General features: G+C 35.8%; 3 protein-coding genes across 5 annotated transcripts; 2 read left to right on the top strand and 1 right to left on the bottom strand.

Moving 5' to 3' along the window:
- The first annotated feature begins 5,022 nt into the window (after positions 1-5,022).
- Positions 5,023-10,367, top strand: LOC122002844 (heterogeneous nuclear ribonucleoprotein A2 homolog 1-like). The gene is made up of 6 exons (XM_042558196.1): positions 5,023-5,177; positions 5,299-5,339; positions 8,361-8,524; positions 8,998-9,097; positions 9,188-9,360; positions 9,600-10,367. The coding sequence occupies exons 1-6, from the start codon at positions 5,137-5,139 to the stop codon at positions 10,098-10,100; spliced, it is 1,020 nt and encodes a 339-aa protein (XP_042414130.1). The 5' UTR covers positions 5,023-5,136; the 3' UTR covers positions 10,101-10,367.
- Positions 10,368-13,774: 3,407 nt separating this feature from the next.
- LOC122002843 (serine/threonine-protein phosphatase 2A 65 kDa regulatory subunit A beta isoform-like) lies at positions 13,775-20,379 on the top strand. 3 transcript variants are annotated; one of them, XM_042558193.1, is made up of 13 exons: positions 13,775-13,926; positions 15,514-15,924; positions 16,799-17,045; positions 17,406-17,518; positions 17,731-17,810; positions 18,038-18,179; positions 18,285-18,365; positions 18,715-18,819; positions 19,117-19,299; positions 19,482-19,574; positions 19,651-19,790; positions 19,868-19,934; positions 20,021-20,379. In XM_042558193.1, exons 2-13 carry the CDS (start codon positions 15,535-15,537, stop codon positions 20,141-20,143), a joined length of 1,764 nt encoding a protein of 587 aa, XP_042414127.1. In that variant the 5' UTR covers positions 13,775-13,926; positions 15,514-15,534; the 3' UTR covers positions 20,144-20,379. The 3 variants fall into 3 exon arrangements, with proteins under 3 accessions (XP_042414127.1, XP_042414128.1, XP_042414129.1); XM_042558194.1 differs by having other exon boundaries at positions 13,777-13,926; positions 15,511-15,924; XM_042558195.1 differs by having other exon boundaries at positions 13,778-13,926; positions 15,517-15,924.
- Positions 20,380-20,560: 181 nt separating this feature from the next.
- On the bottom strand, positions 20,561-23,796 carry LOC122002842 (H/ACA ribonucleoprotein complex subunit 2-like protein). Its single transcript, XM_042558192.1, has 4 exons — positions 23,441-23,796; positions 22,645-22,714; positions 21,495-21,600; positions 20,561-21,126 (listed from the first exon to the last, which is right to left on the bottom strand). Exons 1-4 carry the CDS (start codon positions 23,565-23,567, stop codon positions 20,965-20,967), a joined length of 465 nt encoding a protein of 154 aa, XP_042414126.1. The 5' UTR covers positions 23,568-23,796; the 3' UTR covers positions 20,561-20,964.
- Positions 23,797-24,072: the final 276 nt, after the last annotated feature.

Raw genomic sequence — 24,072 nt, 5'->3', positions numbered from 1 at the left:
ATTGCATCATCCATCAATTAGCTACAAGCGCGAAATTCCAGTGGAGAGATGGAAAGTAGCGATTCTGTCAGGTCTGACCCTACTTCTATCACTTCATATGATTTTTCTAGTAATTTTTGTGATAATGATGTAATTATGCAAATTTCTGATCCTAATGATTTTGTTGTTGAAGATGTTGTTAGTGATTCAGGTTCTGAACATTTTTTTGAAGATAATTTAAGTGTAGGGGAATACTTACTGGAAGCATTACCTCAAGAATCACCAAGAATTAAAGATGTAAGTGTAGGGACTTGTGCTATAAAGCCAAACACTCAAGAATCACTACATGAGGATGTACATTCACCAGAACAAGAACTTGAGCATTCATTTGATGAAGAAGAGGTAACAAATCCCACTCTAGGTACCTTTCACGATGACAAGGTGAGTATTTCTTGTGATTTAATCAGAAAATTTTATAGAGGTACCGTTCATTTCATTAGTTGTGATTCATTTCTTAATAAATTTTCTACCCACACTAATATTCTCCTATTTTCTTTTTATCCCACATGTGTATGAGAAGTCTTATTTTTTTAATGATATTGTAGGAGAATACAAGCTTCCGGAGCGGATACTTGAACTGAACCGCCTCCGTCCTCCAGAAAAAGATTTGAAAGGAAAAATGAAGAATAAAAATAATTTTAGTGGAACCACAATTACACCTCTACCGGTGTGGATTTTGTTGCTAAATCTCCTTCAACCACAAAAATTAAAGGGGAGTTGGTTCCAATTTCACTTTCTTTTGCATTTTAATTCATGCTTTGTTAATAAATTCTTTATACGTTTCTTAGTTTCATACTTTGCATTTTGTTTTCACATTTGTTTCCATACTTTGCATTTAGTAGGTATACACAGCATGCCATTTTTAATAAAATTCTCCAAGAATTTTTTCTAGTAATACTTTTAATATGGTAAAAGTTTCTTAAATTTGATCATCAAGTTTAGGTCATGTGACATGATTGGATACTTTTCTTACATGATATTGGTTAGTGTGTTAGTGGATTCAATTTTGTTCGATTGAGCTTGTTTGCATGAAAATTACCTAGAGATAATCACCTTAAGCCTATACTCTATTATTTTCTTTGTATGCATGCGCTTACAACAATTGAAATTCTAGAACTTGCTTTGCTTGTTTTCAAAGTCACAATATCATAAGTATGCATGGAAATGAAGGATTGTGTCATTTTTGTTCCATCCTAATTTCTAATTTCTTTCCCCACAATTTTCTTAAAATATTTTCATCAAGCATTCTAATTCTTGATCACTTTGATTTGCCTTCATTTCGTTGGGAGTTTTGGTTGAATTCTTGATGAGTTGGATTGATTATATGAACAAAGGATTAAGTGTGGGGGAGGTGTATATTGTTTTTGGGGGATTCATTTGTTAATGGTAGAGATTCAAATTAAAGCCAATGATGGAGTTTTGGAAGAATGTTGTTGTGAATGAAGAATTTTTAAGATTATATGCTAAATGTATCCATATTTTGAGTTTTATCATGTCAAGAGTAAGCTCAAAGTGCTTTAGATTTTGAGACTTGATACTATGTTGATACATTTAAACTCTAGGAGACTTATGTGGGAAGTAGATGTTAATGTGCGAAATTCTGCAGAAAGATGAGAAATGAAGCTGAAATCTACATGTGCTGCAATTAAAAGCTAATGAAGAACTGAATTTATGGAATTGATTGAATCTGAAATTTATTGTGAAACATGTGGAAGCCTAATGCTGAAAAATCTATTGTAATTCAGAAATTTGGTTTGCTGAACATTGATTGTTCTAGACAGTTTCAAGGTTCTGAGATCTGAAGTATCAACCTTGACAAGTTGCGTGTCAAGTTTTGGTAGCAAGTTACTGATAAGTGGAAAGACTAAATGAAGTTCTTGCTTACTCAAGGACAAGTAGCATTTCATTCTTCTCAAGTATCTTGTGATTCAATGCTGGAATTCTATTGCAGGGAGTTTGAAAATTATTTTGAGATGTCTGAATGATCAATTGGTGTTTCCTTCTTTTCATGTTAGCCTTAATTATGTGAATGCAGAATTCTGAAGTTGCTATTGTTGTTAAGGATTTAAAGAGGTGATTTGCTGGGTTACTGCAGGGCTCAGTTTGAATCCCTATCTATGCAATCGAAAGGCATCTCTGGTGGTTGTTTCTGTCCAAAGATTGAGGTCGTTCATAAGAAGGAAGGGAAGTGACAATAACCATTAACATATCTGATTTCTGATATTGCTATTGCTGTGTTTCTGTAAAGGGTAGCAGTTGTGTATCAATTTGGACTAGTTATGTGCCAAACTTTCTGTATAGCTTCCTGGTTATTGATAAACTCAAGTAAACTTCTTGTTTTCTCATTGACATATGTTATTCTTCCTCTTCCAAATGTCCTACAAGAATTCAACATCATCAACATAAATGCTGAAAACTCCACACTCGTTTCAAAATCAACCCTTCTCTAGATCGTTCATCAACACAAATGCAGAAACTCAAAACCTATTCAAACCCCCACTCTATCATCAAAGCATATATCATTACAATTGTAGAAATCGAATACCATCATCTAGATGTTCATCAAGAATAATTTCAGAAAATCCAACATCTGTTCAAGAAACCAGAAAAAACATCACCACATTGCATATCAAAAGCATATTCTAGAATTCAATGAGAACATCTCCAATGTAGAAATTTACCAGTAAACAATGTGAAAATCAGAAATCAACTCGTAACACCTGAATCCATTCCGGTGAGTTAAAAAGAAACTAGCAAAGGCACAAAGAAATCTATTGGAAAACCTCCAACAACTTCAAAATCCTAGATGAAACCGCATAGCCCTGTGCCGAAAGAAATCGACAACCCAAGACTTGATGCTAGCCTAATGAAGAACACCCATTCGTATCTACAAAGGAACCACTTGCCTTTTCTTCCTTTAGTGTCGTCGACAGGAGCTTTAGCCCACTGGTTGATGTGCCGACGGTGAAGGGTAGTCGTGGAAGATCCACAACTTGTGTCAATGCTCACCGAGGAAAACCATGGCGTGGCAACGTCGACTCGCCAAGCTTAGGGCACGACAACATGCTCTTGTTGAAGCGGCGGAGTAGAGAGAAGGAAAAGGAGTCGAGCGGTAAGGGTTAAGAAAATGAAAAAAAAGATTAGGTTTAGGCTTATATACCTTATATATCTTGGGTAATTACAATCCAACTTGGGTTAATTAAACCTATTAATCCTACTTAATTGATTTTCTAAACAGGTTCCTCAAAGTTTTATAAGTCCATCCCCATTAATATGTCATACAAATCTTGTTTAATTCTCTAAAATTCCCAAATGAAGGGCTAATATCTTGTATTTTACTTTATTATTATTATTTTTTTTTTTTTAACATTCGATATTAGTGGGACCTTACAAATAATAAAGCCGCATAACTCTATGTCAAGAACAACTACAATTCGTTAAAGTCTAAGCATATAGTTATTAAATTTTTGATAGTTAAAGAAATAATTCAGAGTTGTCAGATCATGATAGAGCACATAACACAAGTTTCATATTAGCAGATCCACTCACCAAGAGCTTGATGCCTAAGGTATTTCATGCGTATGATGTGAATATGAGAATCATTTTTATGTAAAAAAGAACTCATCTAGTGAGAGTGTATTTTCTTTATTGCTTTTTACTTTTGTCAATAAAGACAAATATTTTATTTTGATTATTATATATACTTAAAGTTTAAAATATTAACGAGAATTTTGTTTATTTATTTGAGACTCTGAAATAAAATATCATAATTTACTATTTTTATTTAGCATTTAATGTTTATAAATATGATATAAATTCCATTTGAAATCATAAGGCTTACATCATGCTTTGCTAGTACAATTTAGCAAAAAGTTTTAGCAAAGATGATTAAATCCTTTTGGGTCATTTCAGGACCAGTTGAAATTTGACATGTACTGATCACATTTGGTGTAATTTCTACTTTACACATCTACATCTTAATCTATGTCATTAACAACGTTGTTATTGTAATTACTATTAGGGTTTTTTTAAGACATATATAGTAATTATGACCTCTTTAGTCTTATACCAATGAAATTAATAGACTAAATTATTTGCAAAGATATCCTATATTCATAAAATTTGATATCAACTAAAGTTACATTTGTATTTCATATACAACTCACATATAGCCTAAGTGAGAGATTGTTGAATATTTCTTTTAGTGGGCTTAATTGTAAGTTGTGAATATGAATACAAACTAAACTCATTTAAGTGATCTAATTTGAGGTTATTGCGTTTCAAATTATTGAATGTGAGTTTAATATGTAAAACTCTTTAGCCTGATTCATTATCATCTATAGGGAGAGATCCTCAAGGAATTAGAACATTTTGACATAATCTTTATTTCCTATTAACAAAGGTTAATCGATGCTGTTAAAGACCTTTTCTATTGCTTCTATTTTTCTTCTTCCTTAAGGAATACTCAGACGACATAGCATGATAAGGATGACTTTTTAATCATATTTTTTATTGCTTTTCGTTAATATTTTTCATATGATATGCCAAGATTTTGTTGAAATAAGATCCATGCTAATATATTGTATTTCCTATTTCGAGTTTTTTTTCTTAAAATTAATACGATTTATATAAGTGCAATTGCTCGACTAGCTCATTAACAATTTTACGATCTCCTCCACGTACAAAGGGTAGAAGAAAAAGTGGAAGGACAAAAGGTATTTTAGGAAATTAATGCATAATTTAGTAAGTTTAAAAGTATACTAATTATTGCTAAATTACGTATAGTAAATTATGTATAATATATAATCGTAATGGTGAATCCGGAATCTATTTCAAAAATCAACCCGATTTTATTTGAACCGGACCAAGTTTATTTTGAGATGCGGTCCTCGAGCAATGGTCACGATCAATTTCTAACTTGAACGACGTCTCAAGATGTACGGTCAAGATCTATCCGCTTCACCGATCCGATCTCTTCGGTTACGTGCATGTATCTATTAAAGGCTGTAGCCACAGGAACAGCCGCCGCCAGTTCGTCCGCAAACCCTAGATTCCTCGTCTCCGTCAGGCGAACCCCAACCTTGTGAGGCTGTCGACATGGGCTCGAGGATGCAGGAGCATGATGGTGCGAGCCCTGCGTGAGTTTTCCCTTCGATCTCCTCTGTTTAATCTTCTACTCGTCTTTGCCTTCCCTTTCCGATCCGCTTTCATCGTTTTCCTGATGATTTGTTGTTTCCTCCTCTTTTTTTCCCGTTGCAGAAAGATCTTCATCGGAGGGTTACCGAAGGATACGACGCTCGGTTAGTTGTTTTCTTTTCCATAATTCATACTAAACCGTATTAACCGATTTCGAAAAGCGATTGTTCTGTGAGGATATGCATATTTTTTTCGTCCTTCTCTGTTAGATATATGTTTTCATGCTAATTCTTGTAGCATATAGACAGAGGTTTAGCTTCTTATGGTCGTGTCTAAAGTTGATTCTGCAACGTTTTATTTGGCATTCTTATATTGACACATGACTCTAAACTCCGTCATCTCTTGTTAGGTTGTATATGTTCCATTTTGCTAAAAGTAAACAATATCCTTTTTTTCGCAAGGATAAGAGTAATGGAAGAGTATGATGTTTTCTTTCACTGTATTTTGACGTCGTATATTGACTAACCCTTAACCATGACTTAGTGTACATCACATTTTGCTGCAAATTCCATATTTTGGTATAAATCACTTTTGAAAAAACAAGTATACTTCTCCTCTTATCTGTCTTGCTCTTAATGAAACAATTCACTTTTCTTAGGCCGTGTTTCCTGTGAGGGAAGGAAACAACCAGGAAGGAAAAAAGAACAAAGAAAAAAGTTGGAGAAAGGATTGGGAATACTCTTCTAGTTTTGATTTCCTTGGAGGAAAGGGAGGAAATAGAGTTTTTCTACTGGCTTCTTTTGGGTGTAGGTAGTTTTGCTTTGGAGTTTCAAGAGGCGACAAGGTTGCAAGAGGTGGCTAAGACATTTTGGTTGGGTCATGAGATAGGGGGTTAAGGTTGATGGATGGATCTTTGTTCACTTCTCATTTGTCTCTGTTGGGAGAAATAGTAAGGGAGCTAAGGTGTGCCTTTTCTAGGTCTGGAGAGAATGTAGGGCAAGGATGGAGACAGTGGCATGGCTGTGGAGAAGAGACTTGTCCTGGGATATGAGTGATTATGCTGCATGGGAAGCAATTGCTCGCATCCTTCCCCTATGAACGATGACATGCCCTTCTTGAACACATGAAAAAAAATGCACCATGAGAAATGCACTTTCTATTACATTAGACCTGTAGAATTGCTCGCATCCTTCCCCTATGAACGATGACATGCCCTTCTTGAACACATGAAAAAAAATGCACCATGAGAAATGCACTTTCTATTACATTAGACCTGTAGATTCCATTCAATTGCATCCTGAATCTCTCTTATACTGATCTTGTGTCAATCTCACAGCAGACCACATGGAAAGAAAATTTACTCTTAAATTTATCTAAATTGGTGCAATTAAATTTTGTGATCATCAAAGAGAGTATGAACCCTAATAAATTCTCTATTGGAATCAACCACCTGCTTCGTCCCCTCCCCTCGTAACATGCTGAGGCAGTGGCCTATTTCCTTCTGATCACAGATTGCAGCAGGCAAACAACCTGCATGAGAATCTCTAGCTATCAGTTATCTTCAATCAACTGTGGGGCAGTAGAGCTCCTTTGCTCAGAAAAATTCAGGGCAGTTATGGCCCTGTCATATTGGCATACAGGACAATTGGGCAATGTGTCAAACATAGGGTTAAAACACACCTTTTGTTCTCCATGTCAGAATGTTATTCGCCCTGCATTTGAAATCTCATGCTCAATTTCCATGTTCCGATCTTTTTTCCATTTAATCTTTTTTGTGTTGTTTCTTATTTTTCTCTTTCATTTTTTGAAATCAAACATTTGAAAACGTGTTAGTTTGACAGATTCTTGTATCCCAATGATGAAAAGTTTAGTAATCTGAAGATTGAGTAGAACTTTAATTGGTGCTCCTTCAGCAAGTGCTGAGGTTGAGAAACCTGGAATTCATTATTTGTTGAAATCAGGCATTCTGAGGGATACTCCTAACTACTAGAATTCAGTTACATGCCACCCTGTAGATATAGTTTGTATAAAGTAGGGTTAACTTTCATATGTATTTGTCTTCAAGGAGGTGGGAATCTTCTGACAAACATGTCTTCTGCCAACGCGACACTTTCCCTGCTCTTGCTACCCAACCACTGTCTTCCCTTCCCACCTTTAATTTCTAAACTTTATTTGTAAAAAAATTGTAAAAATATACTTATAAAGAAATGATTGTGGATATTTTGAGGTCAGGTTTTGAGCTCCATTTCGTGTAAAATATTGATTTTCCAATTCAAATCAGTAAAATTGGAGAATATTAGGGAAAGATCTCCCTAGAATTTTGTTTTGCTCGTTATTTCTCTCAATGGAAACAAGAGAAAAGTGACATTGGGGAAATAATCTTTCTGATACTTTATTTTCATTTGTGTTTCCTTGTAGGATATACAATCTTGATTACTCTGTATTCTTTTAGGCTTTATTGGTCTAAGTTTGAGGTTTAGAGCCTCATTTACATTTTCTGTGAATTCTACTTCACTTTTATTATTCCAGTAGATATCAGTTAGCTAGAATTCACTGATAACTTGAAATAGTAGCAAGTTGCTTTTTTTGGATACTAAAAATATGATTATTTGACAAATATTCTAGTTTGATTAGTTGGTAGTTTAGCGAGTTCAGCAGCAGCAGCTGTTCCTTTGTTATTCTGGCTCTTTGTTCATGCCTTAACAGAGCAAACCATTGAAAAACAGGGGAAAAAGCTGGAGTTAGTGACAGTCAAATAGATGGAACCCAGACAAATTTGGTATATGCAAACTTTAATGACTGCTAACCAGTCATGACAGTTGTATATCACCTTTATTTTTTGATGATTTATGCCTTTTGTTTATCTCACTTTGCTTCTATAGTTGTTTTTCATCCTTTTGATTTCCAGAAAGCAATTGATTGATGTTCTTTAATATGATCTCCGTCCTCAATAGAAAAAACTCATGTCTCATCACCCTGTATGTCTTTTGTTTTCCATTTTTTATTTCTCAAACATGATTCAGGGAAATAATATGAATGTTGATTTTTCTTGTAAAAATTAATCATTATTATCGCGTGTCATGTTGATGCAGATGCATTTCTCAAACATGATTCAGGGAAATAATATGAATGTTGATTTTTCTTGTAAAAATTAATCATTATTACCGTGTGTCATGTTGATGCAGATGCATTTGTTAAACACTTTGAGGAGTATGGAGAGATAGTAGATTCAGTGATAATGAAAGATCGGAGTACAAACAAGCCAAGAGGCTTTGGGTTTATCACCTATAGAGATGCTTCTGTTGTTGACAAAGTTATTGAGGAGTCACATGTGTTTAATGGAAAAATGGTAGGTTCCATCGTGTTGATCTACTCTTTTATAATTTAATTCTAATGGTTCCCCTGACTGATTTTTTGTTCCAGTGAATCTGCAACATGTAAATAGTTTTTCTAATTTGGCCTCATTTTTTGTATCTCCTATGCACAGTTATATATCTTCTATCTTCTTGTTTTTTAATTTGATGTTTGCTTTTTGTATGATATTCCTGCCTAGTTTCTCTAATTCTGTGGTATGAGTTTTTGAAGATGGCTTAAGTTTGGCTCTCTCTATTAGGAGTAATTTTCTTGAAAGTATTAAACGTATCTCTCATTCTTATCATCCAATATGATTATGTTGTTGATGCATCTTAAGGTCCATTGCCTTGTGTAATTTTTTTACATTCTGTTCCATCTTTATAACAATTTTACTACAGTATCTTATACTTGTTTTATTAATCATTCTTGTGCTGATATGCCTAAATTTTAATGATATGGATATTGAAGGTGGAAATAAAAAGAACTATTCCAAAAGGTGCTGCTCCCTTGAAGGATTTTAAGACGAGGAAGATATTCGTAGGTGGAATACCAACTACTCTCTCAGAAGGTAATTTACTGTCATCTTTCTACAGTCAATACTCACATGTTGAAAGATGCTCATAGAGGTGGTGTTTGACATTTACTTCAAACTGAACAGATCAACTCAGGAACTTCTTTTCTGAGTTTGGGAAGGTGCAAGATCTTGAAATCATTAGGGATCATACAACCAACCGTTCTCGTGGATTTGGTTTTGTAGTCTTTGAGAAAGAAAAAGATGTAGATGATCTGTTAGCAAAAAAAGGAAATATGATTGATCTAGCTGGCACTAAGGTGAGTCTAGTGCAAAATTCGCTAGATAGTATAGACTTGCATTAGCACAGGGAATGCCATTTGTTTCTAGAAGACATTTGTTGCAAAATGGTAGTCTCCTAAACTATTGGACTAATCAAACTCTCGTCTAGTAAGTAGTTATCTGTTCTAGGATCAAGTTGGTTCAATTGTATAATGTCCTAGTGCGTGTCTTCACTAAATATTTTCAAACAGGCTAGGTTGATGTTGTTTCATTGCAGGTTGAAATCAAGAAGGCTGAGCCAAAGAAACCTGGCAATCCTCCGCCTGCTTTTGGCAGTGGATCTAGGTCTCGTCATTTTGGCGATAATGCCAGCAGCTATGGTGGTTCATACAGCAGCGTTGGTGGTGCTGGTGGCTATGGCCCTCCTCCCACCTTTCGGACACCAGGTGGGTTTGGTCCTAGACCTGGTGGTTACGGTGGTTATGGAAGTGCTCCTGGTGAATACAGTGGTGGTTATGGTGGTTATGCTGGAGACTACCGGGGAGAACCCTCCATAGGATACTCTAGCCGTTTTGGTTCCTATGGTGGAGGATTTAGCAGTGGGTATGGTGGCAGTTTAGGTGGGTATGGTCGTGAAGCTCCAGGTTATGGTGGCTCTAGCTATGGAGGGGGTTATGATTCACCAGGAAGCTATGGGTCAGGACTATATGGTAGCAGGGGAGGCTATGGCAGCGGCGGTGGGGCTGGTCCTGGTCGTTATCACCCCTATGGAAGATAGGAACGTTGGATGCTATTGAAATTTCACTTGTGGAATGAACTACTACTAAGTTTGGGAGTTCTGGAGGAGTATTGATGCCCTTTATCTATTAGGCAGTAGACATTGTTGCACAACTGAGAATTAGCCTCAAAGATCGAGCTTGTATTAGTATCCAATATTTCTACGCTTATGTCAGGAACTTGTAACATCATAATGATTCCAACTTGAGAACCTTACTCTGTAATGTAACTTATTTCACTGATTTTTTTCATTACTTTTATGATTTAACTTTCCTTGATTGTATCTCTATCTTTACTGTTGTCTGAAGTGCTCCATTGCTGTGGAGTTTGTTCGCGTACTTTGAATGTTTTATATTGTGTCGAAAATATTGTGATCAACTCCCAAATTTATCTTAATAGTAGTCAATATATATTTCAATACTATTCATGAGGGTAATTGGAATCGCTGCTAATGGTGCAGCCTTAATTACATATAAGGATTGAGTTTTAGTTTTGTGCTTTTCGATTTATCCATTTCTTTTGACTTTACAGAGCCGAGTTGGTCGTTCTTAGAATTATACCGTGTAGTTGATCCAACTAAAAAAAAGTTAGTGGAATCAAAGGAGTCAAGCAGAAAATAAATCTTTTTGGTCGATAACTTTTTAGATGGTTATGGTTTTGATGAATCGTTTCTGTACGTTTAACGACTCACATTATGAAAACTACTTGTTTCCGTCTATTTTCTCACCAACCCAACCAAAAAAGGAAAGCTGTGCTCTGCAAACTAATTGAATAATTTTAGTTCGAAATAAAATTCCAAGTTCGAATTTTAATTCAAACTTTATTGAATTATTATTCAAAATAAATTAAATTTGATTTCGATTCAAATTATTTGAATTTTAATTTAAGTCTTAAATTAAAATTATAGAAAAAAAAATTATGGTTCGATTTGAATTTGATTTTAAAAAATTATCTAAGTTCAGTTTAAATGTGATAATTTTAAATATAAATTAAATATATTTTTTGAACTGATTTAAAAACTTCGATTTATTTACACTTGGTCCTCCCTAAAATGCCTCTCAAAGGATGCCTATAGGGCTGTAAACGAGCCGAGCCGAGTCGAGCTTTGAGGTGTTCAAGCTTGTTTGATAAGGTAACCGAGCCGAGCCGAGCTTAAAATGAACCAAGCTTTTGAAATGAGTGTTCAAACTTGGCTTGGTTTATTTTTGATGAGCTTGAGCTTGTTTGAAGCTTGGCTTGAGCGTGGTTCGTTTAGATGTTATCGAGCTCTAAATTCAAGCTTGGCTTGAGCTTGGTTCGAGCTTGGCTTGAGCTTGGTTCGAGCTTGGTTTGTTTAGATGTTATCGAGCTCTCAATTCAAGCTTGTTTGATTGTTTAAAACTTTCAGTTGTTTGATTGATTATTGAGCTTGATAATTTAAATTTATTTATTTTATTTTATTATTTATTTAGTATATTGAAAAGAATTTTATTACTGAATATGGTTCGTTCATGAACGTTGTTCACGAACATTGTTCACGAACGTTGTTCACGAACGTAAACGAGCTGAACACATATGTGTTCAAGCTTGTTTGTTTAGCTTAACGAGCTGTTCAAGCTTGTTTGTTTAGTTAATCTTGTGCATATTGAACGAACATAAACAAGCTTTTATCAAGCCGAACACCAAGCTTGTTCACGAACGCTTGGTTCATTTACAGCCCTATGCCTAAAGAATCATGGTCTTTTCCCCATGCATTCCCCTTGGAGGTATTGGATGAGCACAGATCTTTTGGATCATTTTTTTTTGTAGTTTAGGAGATGTACTACTCACATTTATGGTTGGATCACGATCACGATCAGACCGTAAATGATTGTAATCCCTTCTTGGGTTCACCGTTTTCATCAGATTATAGTTTTTGTTCGAAGCGGACGGCCGGAGGCCGTTCGAAAGCCTCCGGTAGTGGATAAGTGGCCAGATTACTGGACGTCGAGCGAGGGTGTCCTCCGGGCGACCTCTGGCCGTCCGCTCCGAATAAAAACTATAACCTGATGGGGATGATGAACCCAGGAAGGGATCACAACCATTTGCAATCCGATCGCGGCCGTGATCAGACCACAAATGCGAATGACACATCTCTTGGACGACAAAAAATGGTCCAAAAGATCTTACCTCGCATTGGATGGACTTTTCTTTCTTCATCTCAACTCTCAAGTTCTTGGTTCCCCTCGATTTCATTAGGAAAACTTGGTTGTTGTCCCTGTGGGTTGGTGAATTTGGTATTTGTATAGACGGTTACTCTTTTACGCCCTTTCAAAAAGTATAAGGCCGTCCTATAAGCACTGCTAAGATGATAATTTTATCATATTTACTCCCATCGGAAGACTTTGTTTGTCTATATTGATATTAATAGTGTCTGTTTCACGTCCATTTGAAATTAAGCTAATTACGTTTTCCCTTTTAACCTATGAGAATAGTAATGCCTTACTACATTTTGTTTGAATCATTTTTGGATAAAAACATATAGCGCAAAAATTAATAAAGTATTTTTTTAAAAAATAATCAAAGGAGCCCACGCAGCCTCGCCCTCTTACATTTTAATCAGCTGCTCCATGATAATTATCTAATCACTATGTAGTATTGTTTAATACTGATTAACATTATTATCTTTCGTTTAAATTCTGAATTAGTCAAATACATTATAATAATTATAAAATCACAGTTACTACCTATGTTATAGTCTAAACGATTTTCTAATTGTTATAACATAGATGTTAAATAAATAGGTCAAACTCATATTATAACAATTATGATTTCGTAATTACTATAACGTGAATGATAGGTAAACATGATTAAATCTATATTGTAGTATTATAAAATCGCAACGATTACAACCTGAATATTTTTAATCAATATATGTTGTAATCATAATTGCTACAACATGTTCAATCGACTCAAAATTTAGACGGAAAATAATAATAAATAATACTAAACAATATTGAAGGACAATTGGATAATTATATACGATTGAATAGTGAGTACACCCCTTTAATAAAAATTAAAGGCACATTGAATTACTTGGGGGACTCTAATTCACTCAGGGTACCCTAAGGCTATGTTTACTCAAGAGTGTGGATGAGGAAAGGAAAGGAATCAACTATGGAAAGTTATCTTTGGAGAAAGAGAAAAGAAATGGTGAAGAAATCTTTTCCTTTGCACACTTGTTTACCTTGATAGAGGAAGGTGAATACTTATGATGTAATTTTGTAAATAAAAAAGCGTGCATGCGTCATTTTTTTTTGGTACATAGTGTAATTTTATGAGTTAAAAAGGCTACATGCGTCATTTTTTTGGTATATGGTGTAATTTTGTGAATGCAAAAGGGGTACATGCGTCATTTTTTTTCCATCCGCTGTTTTCCGTCCGATTTTGAGGTGATCGATTTTGGCTCAAAAATTATCCGCGGATGGATTGCGTTACTTTTCTTTCGGAAAATTTTAATGAAGTAAACGACGAAAACTTTTCCACTGTGGAAACTTTTCCTTAATTTTACTTTCCACTCTCCCAAGTAAACATAGTCTTAACTGATTCGAGATGCCCCGAGTCAACTCAGTCGCGGACGGCGAGTGGGAGAGAGATATCCTGAATCAATTTAAATGGGTCAAGGCCCGACCCATTAAAAGTGGGCTTCAAGCGCTCTCGCTAGCATCGCTTCTCCGTTCAATTCCAACGACAAAAATAGAGCTTCAATCTCTCTCTCTATTTCGCGTCGCCACGCTGAAGCCGATCCGAATCCCCGCTTTCGAGATCCCTTCTTCTTCTTCTTCCTCTACTACTCCGCCGTTTTCTAGGTACGTTCGCTCCTTGGATTTCCGTTCATCAACAAAAGGAACTGCGGATCTTTATCTTACCTTCTCTTCGTTGCCACGGGGAGGTGTTCTCTGGAAATGTTTGGAATCAGATTATTTGACGCAGTGCATTCTATTCCATCGGGTTTCTAGTTCCTTATGTTGTTCCGTCAGATATGATGGCTTAGGCTTTTAATCTAGCGCGATCGGGTTACGTGTGGGAGTCTCAGCCATATTGCCTTTACATTCTGAAGTGTGTTCCTCGTGTGGATTTATATATATTTGAATATTCCCTTTTTATTGCCTGGTTGGTGTCAATATGTCTTGGTGGATCATAAATGTCGAACCTTTCGCCACGATGTTTGGTTGCGTTTACGAGATTGATGATTTGGACATTTATATGCGCATATGATAATGAATCGAGTGAAACCGTGAAAAAAAAGTTGCAAAACAAAACAAATTCACATAAATTTGATTGGAGATATCAATGCGCCTAGAAGTTAGCTAGCGTAGATGGCGTCATGGCGGTCGCAGCTGCATTAGAATTTGTTCTGTTTCCTCAATGGCCTGCATGATTTAAGCGTGGATTTTTTTTTTTAGTTTTTTCAGTTAAATGCATTTAAATTTGTTGATTTTGGTCATACGTCTGAAAGTTTGTCGACTGTAGTGGTAGTAATGAATTCTTCTGGTTGATAGCATGAGACCATTCATCTAATCTAATCTGGCTTATTGGGAAGTTGTTTATTATATGCCATGTAGCTCTCTTGCTCCAAAATGAATGAGATTCGATCTCAATCTATGCTATGGGAAGACTGGAGAAAACTGTAAACATCATAATAATTCATTCTCCGCCAACTATTAAAAGTGTTTGATAGCTCATTTAACTCTTGTCATTGCTCATTACATAGAAATGAAATAAATTAGCAGATAAGATGAGATAATTTACCAAGCAATGGTTATAAATAGTAAGATCGTTCCAACTAATTTCTGCTAATGATTGTATAATACACTTACTGTTAATTGGTTCTCAGTGATCAGAAAAATCGATTTACCAAATTGTTGTTTACGAGATGTGATATTTAGCACTAATGCTCAATTGTTTGGTAGAATTGAACTTTATGTGAGACTAGATGTTGCTAGACTATGAAAAAGACATGGATTGAAAATCAGATTTGTTGACGGTTTAGCTCTATAATTGGAATGGTTTTGTATATATGTGTTGGTACGACTAGGAGCCAATCATCCCATGCTATTAGTTATTTGTGTAATTTTTTCCCTCCATTTTGTCATAAATATTGAACTGGATGAATGATAAGCTTGCAAGAACAATGGACTTTCATATTTTTGTACTTCTATTTTTGGAATTCACTTTTGTCATATTCATATGTATTTGAATTGACAATGATAGTAAAAAAAACAATGATGCTTTGACTGGTCATGCAAATGCCAATTTTCGAGGACACCATAACTTTTCATTGCATATTTGCTAATGTAGTACTCAGGATTCAACCTGTTTGTGCCCGCACATTGCACTGTTTTTATATAATTTATTGATCTTTTTTAATTGGTTTTTTACTTGTTTGGTAGCAGCAGGATTCTTTGTACAATCCAATGGCTATTAATGAGCCATTGTATCCGATAGCTGTGCTGATAGATGAGTTAAGGAATGAAGATATTCAGCTGAGACTGAACTCTATCAAGAAACTCTCTACTATTGCACGGGCGCTTGGTGAGGAGAGAACCAGAAAAGAATTGATACCATTTCTTAGTGAAAATAATGATGACGATGATGAAGTTCTTATGGGAATGGCTGAAGAGTTAGGTGGCTTTATTCCATATGTTGGTGGTGTGGAATATGCTCATGTATTGCTTCCACCACTGGAGACATTGTGTACCGTAGAAGAAACTTGTGTTAGGAACAAGGCTGTTGAGTCATTGTGTCGTATAGGGGCACAAATGAAGGAAAATGACTTGGTTGATTGGTTTGCCCCTCTGGTGAAGGTAAGGAAATTTGTTATAGTTACTCAGAGATTTTCCATAAGTTGTTACAATTCATTTGTTATATCTGCTTTTAGTTTGACAACTTTTTCCATGTGCACTCCTTAATCTTCTGTTGGCATATTCTTAGCATTCATGAGAAATGAATTTTTCAGGTCAGAGAAGTATATCAAAAAAGCTCATTCTCTCTATTCCCTTATCCTTTGTGATTATGACATTTAATAACAATTATAGTAAAAAAAAATGTAAAAGATATGCACCAGCCACTTAAGTTTCTCCATTTTCCACTCCATATAGCACTATAGCAGGTAGGGGTAATTATTTACTTGAGTGCTTCTCACCATTCATGAATCGAATACAAATTATACCATAAGCTTTACAGAAGCTTAGAGTATCTTCCTTACTAGTGAAAGCCTGTTCTAGTTTGCTGCATTTATATGTTTTCTCGAAGTTGATGGTTTAGTCTTTTAGCTGATGTTTGTGAGATGTGATTTCAATTATTTGTTGTCATATTTCTGATTAATGTCATTGGTAATAGCACATTGTAGTTGAACAAAGTTGCAAAAATGCAGAAATGAAGAGGTAATGTGATTTTGTTTCTATGATCCAGTTGTTTACCAAGTATGCATTTTTGTATGAACATGAACCTATTTGCATGAAAACCTATAATATATGGATCATGTGGAGTTTCTTGTGTTGCTAACTAATAGTGAGTTGGGACGCCAATTAAGCTTTTCACGATATTGTTGTATCTCATGTAAATGGTAGTTCCTAACCTCAATTTGTTTATGTCATCAATTTAGAAACCTCTACTTTCCTCTATGAACAATGTTTTTGTCTCTTGTTTTGTTTAATGTGTTACGTCTTCTACTTCCAGAGGCTAGCAGCTGGCGAGTGGTTTACTTCTAGGGTTTCATCATGCAGTATATTTCATATTGCTTATCCAAGTGCTCCAAATCAGTTGAAGGGGGAACTGAGGTCCATATATGGACACTTGTGTCAAGATGACATGCCTATGGTGAGGAGAGCAGCTGCAACAAGTTTAGGCAAATTTTCTGCTACAATAGAGCCAAGCAATTTGAAATCAGATATCATGCCAATGTTTGAGGAATTAACACAAGATGGTAATCTTTTTTATTTACACATTCTTTGATGTTTGTCTCTCCTTCACAAAATTTATTCGTTTTTTTAACTTATGACTTCCATATTCTGGAATAAAATTTTTCTCTCCTTCTTGATCTATTTCTAGATTTTCTATAGTTTCTGAGCTGAAGGATCTGCATTTTTTGACTGTTTACAGACACTCTTTTGTAACTTGAATTGTCTTGTCATTTAAGTATCATTGGTATATGTATCTTAATCATTAGCCTCATTATTGCATTTTCCTCTAGAACAAATTTTACATGTTAATCATCAATTTTGTTCACAACCTTGTTTCTGCTATCCATGCAAAGTGCTATATCTACCTAAATTTTCTGGTTCAGATCAAGATTCTGTGCGCCTGTTGGCTGTTGAGGGTTGTGCGGCACTTGGAAAATTGCTGAAACCTGAGGATTGTGTTGCACAAATTCTTCCAGTGATTGTCAATTTCTCTCAGGTATGTTCTACTTTTATGAAAAAATATTTTTATGCTTCATTCTGATTTTATGTGAAGCGCACAGGTATAGAAGCAAGCCCATGTTATTTTTCCCATTTTCAAGCCCATGCTATTCTATCATTCTTTTAGTTAATGAATATGGGATATCTTCCACTCTGGTTTTCACTTCAACAAATTGGCTTTTTCTGTTTCTTCTTATGTTTCTTGGACAGGATAAATCATGGCGTGTCAGATATATGGTTGCAAATCAATTATATGAACTTTGTGAGGCTGTTGGAGCTGAAGCTACTAGGTTATACATGTTATCATAATTTGTTATGGTTCTGTATTTCTTTGTATGAATCTTTGTTGTTGTTTCTTAACTTTTATCTTCATGCCATTAAATCAGTTAGTGTGATGCAAAAAATCTCCATAACTGGAATTACATACTATGGTTTGATATCATCTGAAATTTCAGATCAACTTTATTTATTTTTAATAATTCTCATTATGTTACTGATTCACCTTGCCTCAATCAAGGACCGATCTAGTACCAGCATATGTTCGTCTTCTTCATGATAATGAGGCTGAAGTGCGCATAGCTGCAGCTGGGAAGGCGACAAAGTTTTGCCAGATCTTAAGCCCAGAACTAGCAATTCAACATATTCTTCCTTGTGTAAAGGTGTGTTTTATGGGTCTGCTGGTTATAACTCACTGTTTCATTCTATTCATTATGTGCCAATATTCTTTGTTACATCCTGATTTCGCACCATTGTGATGACTTCAGGAATTATCATCAGATTCTTCACAGCATGTTCGGTCAGCTTTAGCTTCAGTGATCATGGGGATGGCACCTGTCTTAGGAAAGGTATGACCATATCAAGGTAGGGTAACTGAAAAAATAGAATGCTCTGAAGTTGTCAATCTACTTATTGGGCTTGCAATGAGCTTCTCTAGCTCACCCACACACCATGGGGAGTGTCGAGAGGCGTAGCTTACAATTGACTAGCCATAACTTCTAGCTTTGTCCATTTAAATGAATAATGGATTAGGGCAACGATAGCCTTGTGTAAATTCAAATACATGCCCAAATATGATTATATGTCTTATTACAGAACTGTGTATGATCATAAATGTTGTGCAGTGCATCAAACGATGCTGTTTGGCATTTGGTTTTAACCCTTATGGTGGTTGTTGTTACTGGCATTTTACTGTAGGATGCGACAATTGAACAACTTCTTCCAGTTTTTCTTTCACTTCTGAAAGATGAGTTTCCAGATGTTCGACTCAGTATAATCAGCAAACTTGATCAAGTAAACCAGGTAATCTTTTTTCCGATCCTCTTTCTGGTTCTGTGGACACTAATGTCTGAGTTGTCATACTTCTGCCTACCTGCTGGTTTACTAGTGTTTTTATGTGTTGTTGTTTTTTTACTAGTATCTTCCATGTAAATTACTAAATGAAGTGGTAAGGGTAAAATCTCTAGCATAATTCTTGTATTCAACCAATGTATCATAAGTTGGATGTTTATTACTAACAAATGTCATAATTCTTGCTCTCCTACTCGAGCAAATTATGAGACTGTTTGTCTTAGAAGTTTTGGTTAATTGGTTGTGCAGGTTATTGGAATTGATTTACTGTCTCAATCACTCTTACCTGCCATCGTGGAGCTTGCAGAGGATAGGCATTGGCGAGTCCGGCTCGCAATAATTGAATACATTCCTTTGTTGGCGAATCAACTAGGTGTTGCATTCTTCGATGAAAAACTTGGTTCTCTTTGTATGCAATGGTTGGAAGATAAGGTATGCAAGCCCTGTTTCAATGTACCTATGACCTTAATATCTTGCACATTCTTCTTTTAGTTGCTGCAAGAATGTGCAAGATATTAAGGTCTTCAGTTTCATGATTCTATTATTCTAGTTTATGATCAAGGTTCATCAGATTCAAAGTTATTTGTATTAACTAACTTTGAACTGTTTTGTAGGTCTTCACTATAAGAGATGCAGCTGCTAACAACTTGAAGCGTCTTGCAGAAGAATTTGGATCGGAATGGGCCATGCAACACATAGTTCCACAGGTTCACTTTTACATGTTCTATCGAAAAACTTAGCAACTATATGGTTAGAAATCGAGCATGACTATTGTCTTTGCAGGTGCTTGAGAAAATCAGTAATCAACATTACTTGTACCGCATGACTATTCTGCAAGCTATTTCTCTATTATCTCCTGTCATGGGTGCTGAGATCACATGTGAAAAGCTATTGCCTGTAGTGATTTCTTTGTCGAAGGACAGGTAAATCAGAAATTCTATTTCTTGGTATTTAGTTGATACATGCATTTGAAATTTTCATCAAAAAATGTGTTTGGCAGGGTACCCAACATCAAATTCAATGTCGCAAAGGTTTTACAGTCTCTTGTTCCCCTTGTTGATAAATCGGTGAGTAGTAAATAAGTGTGTTTTTGTTATTCTTTGCTGTTACCATTGCACTTTTATCTAAGTTACGATCAAAACGGTCTTTATAGGTAGCGGAAGGCACGATTCGTCCATGTCTCGTTGAGCTCAGTGAGGATCCTGATGTTGATGTTAGATATTATGCAGGCGAAGCACTACAGGCATGTGATCAAGTGATAGTGAAGTCGAGTTAGACGAAATTCCAATGACCATTTGACGCCCCCAATGTGCAAGGATTTTGATTCCTCATCATCCCTTGGAAGCTCGGTCGTCATCGTCTAGGTTCTCCTTTTGATCGAATCCAGGAATTTATTTTTTTCTGACTACTTTTTTTTCGTGCAATTTTATTCCCTGAAGACAAGTTTCACTGTCAAAACTAATAAGCTGGACTAATGCTGTCAAATTCTATTAAGCCTCTTGATAGGCCAAATCTTATGAGCAACTTTTTCTTACGTGCAAAATTGGATTATTTAGACTGCTCGGTATGTTAAGGATTAGAACAATTTGAGAACTACAAGAAAATCAGCCCATGGATTGATGGCCTAAGACACAAGAAAATCACCAACCTAGAGGTAGGAGAAAGGCTGAAGCACAAAGTCACAACACAAATGGACGAGTAAAGCACGGAAAGATGTCGCTGCTTCGGTTAATGAACAAAGAAGATTCATTGCATTCTTTACATTAAGTCCCACCTTACCATAATAGACTTCATGGCTCACTATGATCTCTCAGAGTCTCAGTCATTAAGCATTGCTGACATTGTCCTACCATTGCGACGCATCACCAATCCTCGACAACTAGTTGATATTACTATCAAAGCCAATTCGATCAAACAAGTCTCAAGAATGTTTCACCTAATGAGCTTTCATGTTGCATTAAACATACAAAGAAAAGATCGAAGAAGATGTCTTGCATATAGAGTCGCAATGTTGCTTAGGATCCTGAGGCTTTAGCCCTCCATAAAAGTATCCACCATGACTCCATGAGCATGAGTAAACATGGGCACGCGGCACATTCAGAAGAGGGAAGCTGTGAGTTCTTTTGCTTCTGCTATGACCTGGTTGTAATCCGATTGCAGCTTCTCTTGCACCTCTTGTGGCACGTCTCCTTTCGTTGGCTTGGTGGTAACCAATACACAGCATGTTGGCCTTTTAGTGACTCCAGCAACTGCAAGATCCTACGAGGAAAGTAGAACAAATCAGCAAAACGAGCAGAGTGATGAACAGAAGTTATGAGATATATTATTCTCAGTAATATGTATTCAATTGATTTCGATAGACGCTATTAACAACCTACACAGGTGAGGTTCATGCCAAAAGCATAGTGATGAGATATGCAAGTGTATCATACAAATTACTGATCACATTAACTTCATGCTTCACCATGTACACGAAAAGCTAATGTATGATCAGGAGAGCCAAAAATATAAATTGAGACTGAGCCTATCATTGCTGAGGCTTGTACATGCCAAATACATAACTTCATGGTTGACTAGGGAATGCCCTTTAACTAAGTAGATCTGACAAGGAGAGATGGCCGCCAAACCTCTTTTGAAGGAACATATATATAGGGAATATCAGCCTCCTCCAATAAGATTGGTACATGCGTTATCACGTCGATAGGAGATATGTTCCCGGCAATAATGCACAATCTGCGTCCAATGTAAACTAAAATTTAGCATGGCTCACAATGAAAGAACTGATTCAAGATAAAGCAATAACCAGGACAAACTTTGCTTGGTATGTCATACTCTGTGATGGTACCAATTCAGACGAATGTACTACCACCATATTACAGTAGTAGTCTGATGGGAGTATGAATCTTACAACAGTCGTTTAGCATTGTTTTGGAAACAGTTTATATGATCAAGCCAGCCAATCACCAAAATATTGGTTGAATGTTAAAATGTAGTAACATATACCATACTTCACAGCATAATTGGCAGTTTGATGTTGAAAACAAAGGCATATAGCACAAAGAAATTGGTTAACTAAAAACATAATAGATGATATTTAACACAGTGCGCACGTTTCATCATAATAGCTCAAGCAAATAGATAATTATGATTGACAAACTAATACTATGACAGAGCACAGTGACAAATTAAAACCATACATACAAACAAACAATCAGTAACTTAATTAATGAAAAAACAAAGTAAATGTTAATGAACAGTACACTTAAGTCAAGGAATTAAAAAAATGGTTTAAAGTTAAGATGAAAAGGGAATCATGTGAGAGGAGATTTAACTCACCATCCCCATTCTACACGACAATCACATGACCAAAGTTTTAAATCCAGCAGAATTTTCAAATTTCATTTTATACACATTCACTTTCTGTTTAGTCTTATTTATGGCTCCAAATTCATTTATGCCTTTAACAATGATGACGTTGATGAGGAAATTGGCATACCCAGTGGCATCAGGTAATTGCATATGCCACATATTTTGCTTACATCATCAAAATTAAGAATCAAATGAATGTTTAGCCGTAATAAAAAAAACAATATAATATATAATATTTGGTTAAATTTGAACCAACCTCAAAACAAAACTAGCTACATTTAGATATTTATCTCAATATTTAAGAATTTAACAAGATAATTGAGCTCTAGACAGCCATGCAAAGGCATAAACATTCGCTAAGAGTTAATAGTATAGCTAATGCAAGAACATGTTGAGAAGAAAACAAACCCCTTGTGACCACGACGGACACTCTTCACTACTTCCTTCACTCCCCGTTTCAAGCACTTGGCCTCGGCCGCTGTTAATTCGAATGTAGTTGTAAGGTGTTGATGAATGATTGCATATGATAAATGATAATAAAGAGAACATTAGGTGAGTTAAGATCATTTTATGGTCAAAGAGTAGTTTAGAAGTTTTTTTTTTGTAGAAAAAAAAAAACCGGCATGCAAAAAACTGAGTACTTGAAAAACATGATAAAGGAATTGATATATGCAGCATTTACAAACACAATCAGAAGAGCAAACACCAGTCTTATCTAGCATCATCACATGGTTTATATGCTGGTCTTGAATTCCCTACCTTCTAATGAAGAATCTGTGTATGCACAAAAATAGTGTAATTCAATTTCGTAGCTGACTATTACCAGATTTCAGTCTAGGAACATTATTGGAAGGATGAAAAATACAGAGTGACGATCATCAGAATAAAAAGTGGACTGCATTGCACTGGTCAGATAAAACAATCAAAGTCATCTTCTTCCAAATGAAAAACCTCGGACAGGATAAAAAACAAAAATACACACACAGTATCGACTGAAAATGCTCCTTTCCTAATGATAAATCTATAGAAAGAAAATCAAAGAGAGAAAGGAAGAGGAATATGAATATCCAAAATCATAAGAACAAGGTATAAAGGTTGATTCTGCGCATTTAAACCCAAAGAAAGCTCCAAGACACCAAAATGAAAATTGAATCAACCGTCAAGAACAAAGGATAGTCGCCGAGCGTAAATGCATTTACCATACCTCTTCGGACGAGCTTGAGGGTGCGCTTGCAGAGCTTCCTTCCTGCGAGAGGCTTGGCAATGGGCGCGACGGCCATAAGCTTCTTCCTCTCCTTCACAGACTTCTCGTTCTCGCTGTCGCTGCCCATTATTTTCTATCTCCTTATTGATCTCGAGAAAACTACGAGGTTTATGATAGATCAGCAAGAATAGCTTTGCGGAGCCGGAACAGAAGGAGACAGCAACGGCGGCGGCGGAGGAGGAGGAGGATATCGGCTTATAAGGGTTGGGAACGGCGAAGTGGAAAGCGCAAGGGTTTTGTCCAATCTTTAAACAAACCCGACTGGACCGGTCGTCAACCACGGCCACGTCGAGACTCGACTCATTGATGTGGTCCGCCATATTTTTATGACCTATTTAACTAAATAAATATAAGCTAATTCCGTTTAATAAATAAATAAAATTTCAATAAAATAATATATTATTTTAAATATATTTATTAGAAATAGAGGAATTAAGAAGTATAGTTCCCATCAATTTCAAACGGCAAATGTTAATAGATCCACATGTAAAATAAATGAAGATCATCACTCTTCATCAATGGGAGAGAGTGGTTCATCCTCTGATCCGTATTTTATGAATCAGATGATCTAA

The sequence above is a fragment of the Zingiber officinale genome, chromosome 7A (assembly GCF_018446385.1).
Source record: "Zingiber officinale cultivar Zhangliang chromosome 7A, Zo_v1.1, whole genome shotgun sequence".
NCBI classification, from domain to species: Eukaryota; Viridiplantae; Streptophyta; class Magnoliopsida; order Zingiberales; family Zingiberaceae; genus Zingiber; species Zingiber officinale.
Note: the sequence above shows the minus strand (reverse complement) of the source record. Positions and strands in the feature narration are given on the sequence as shown.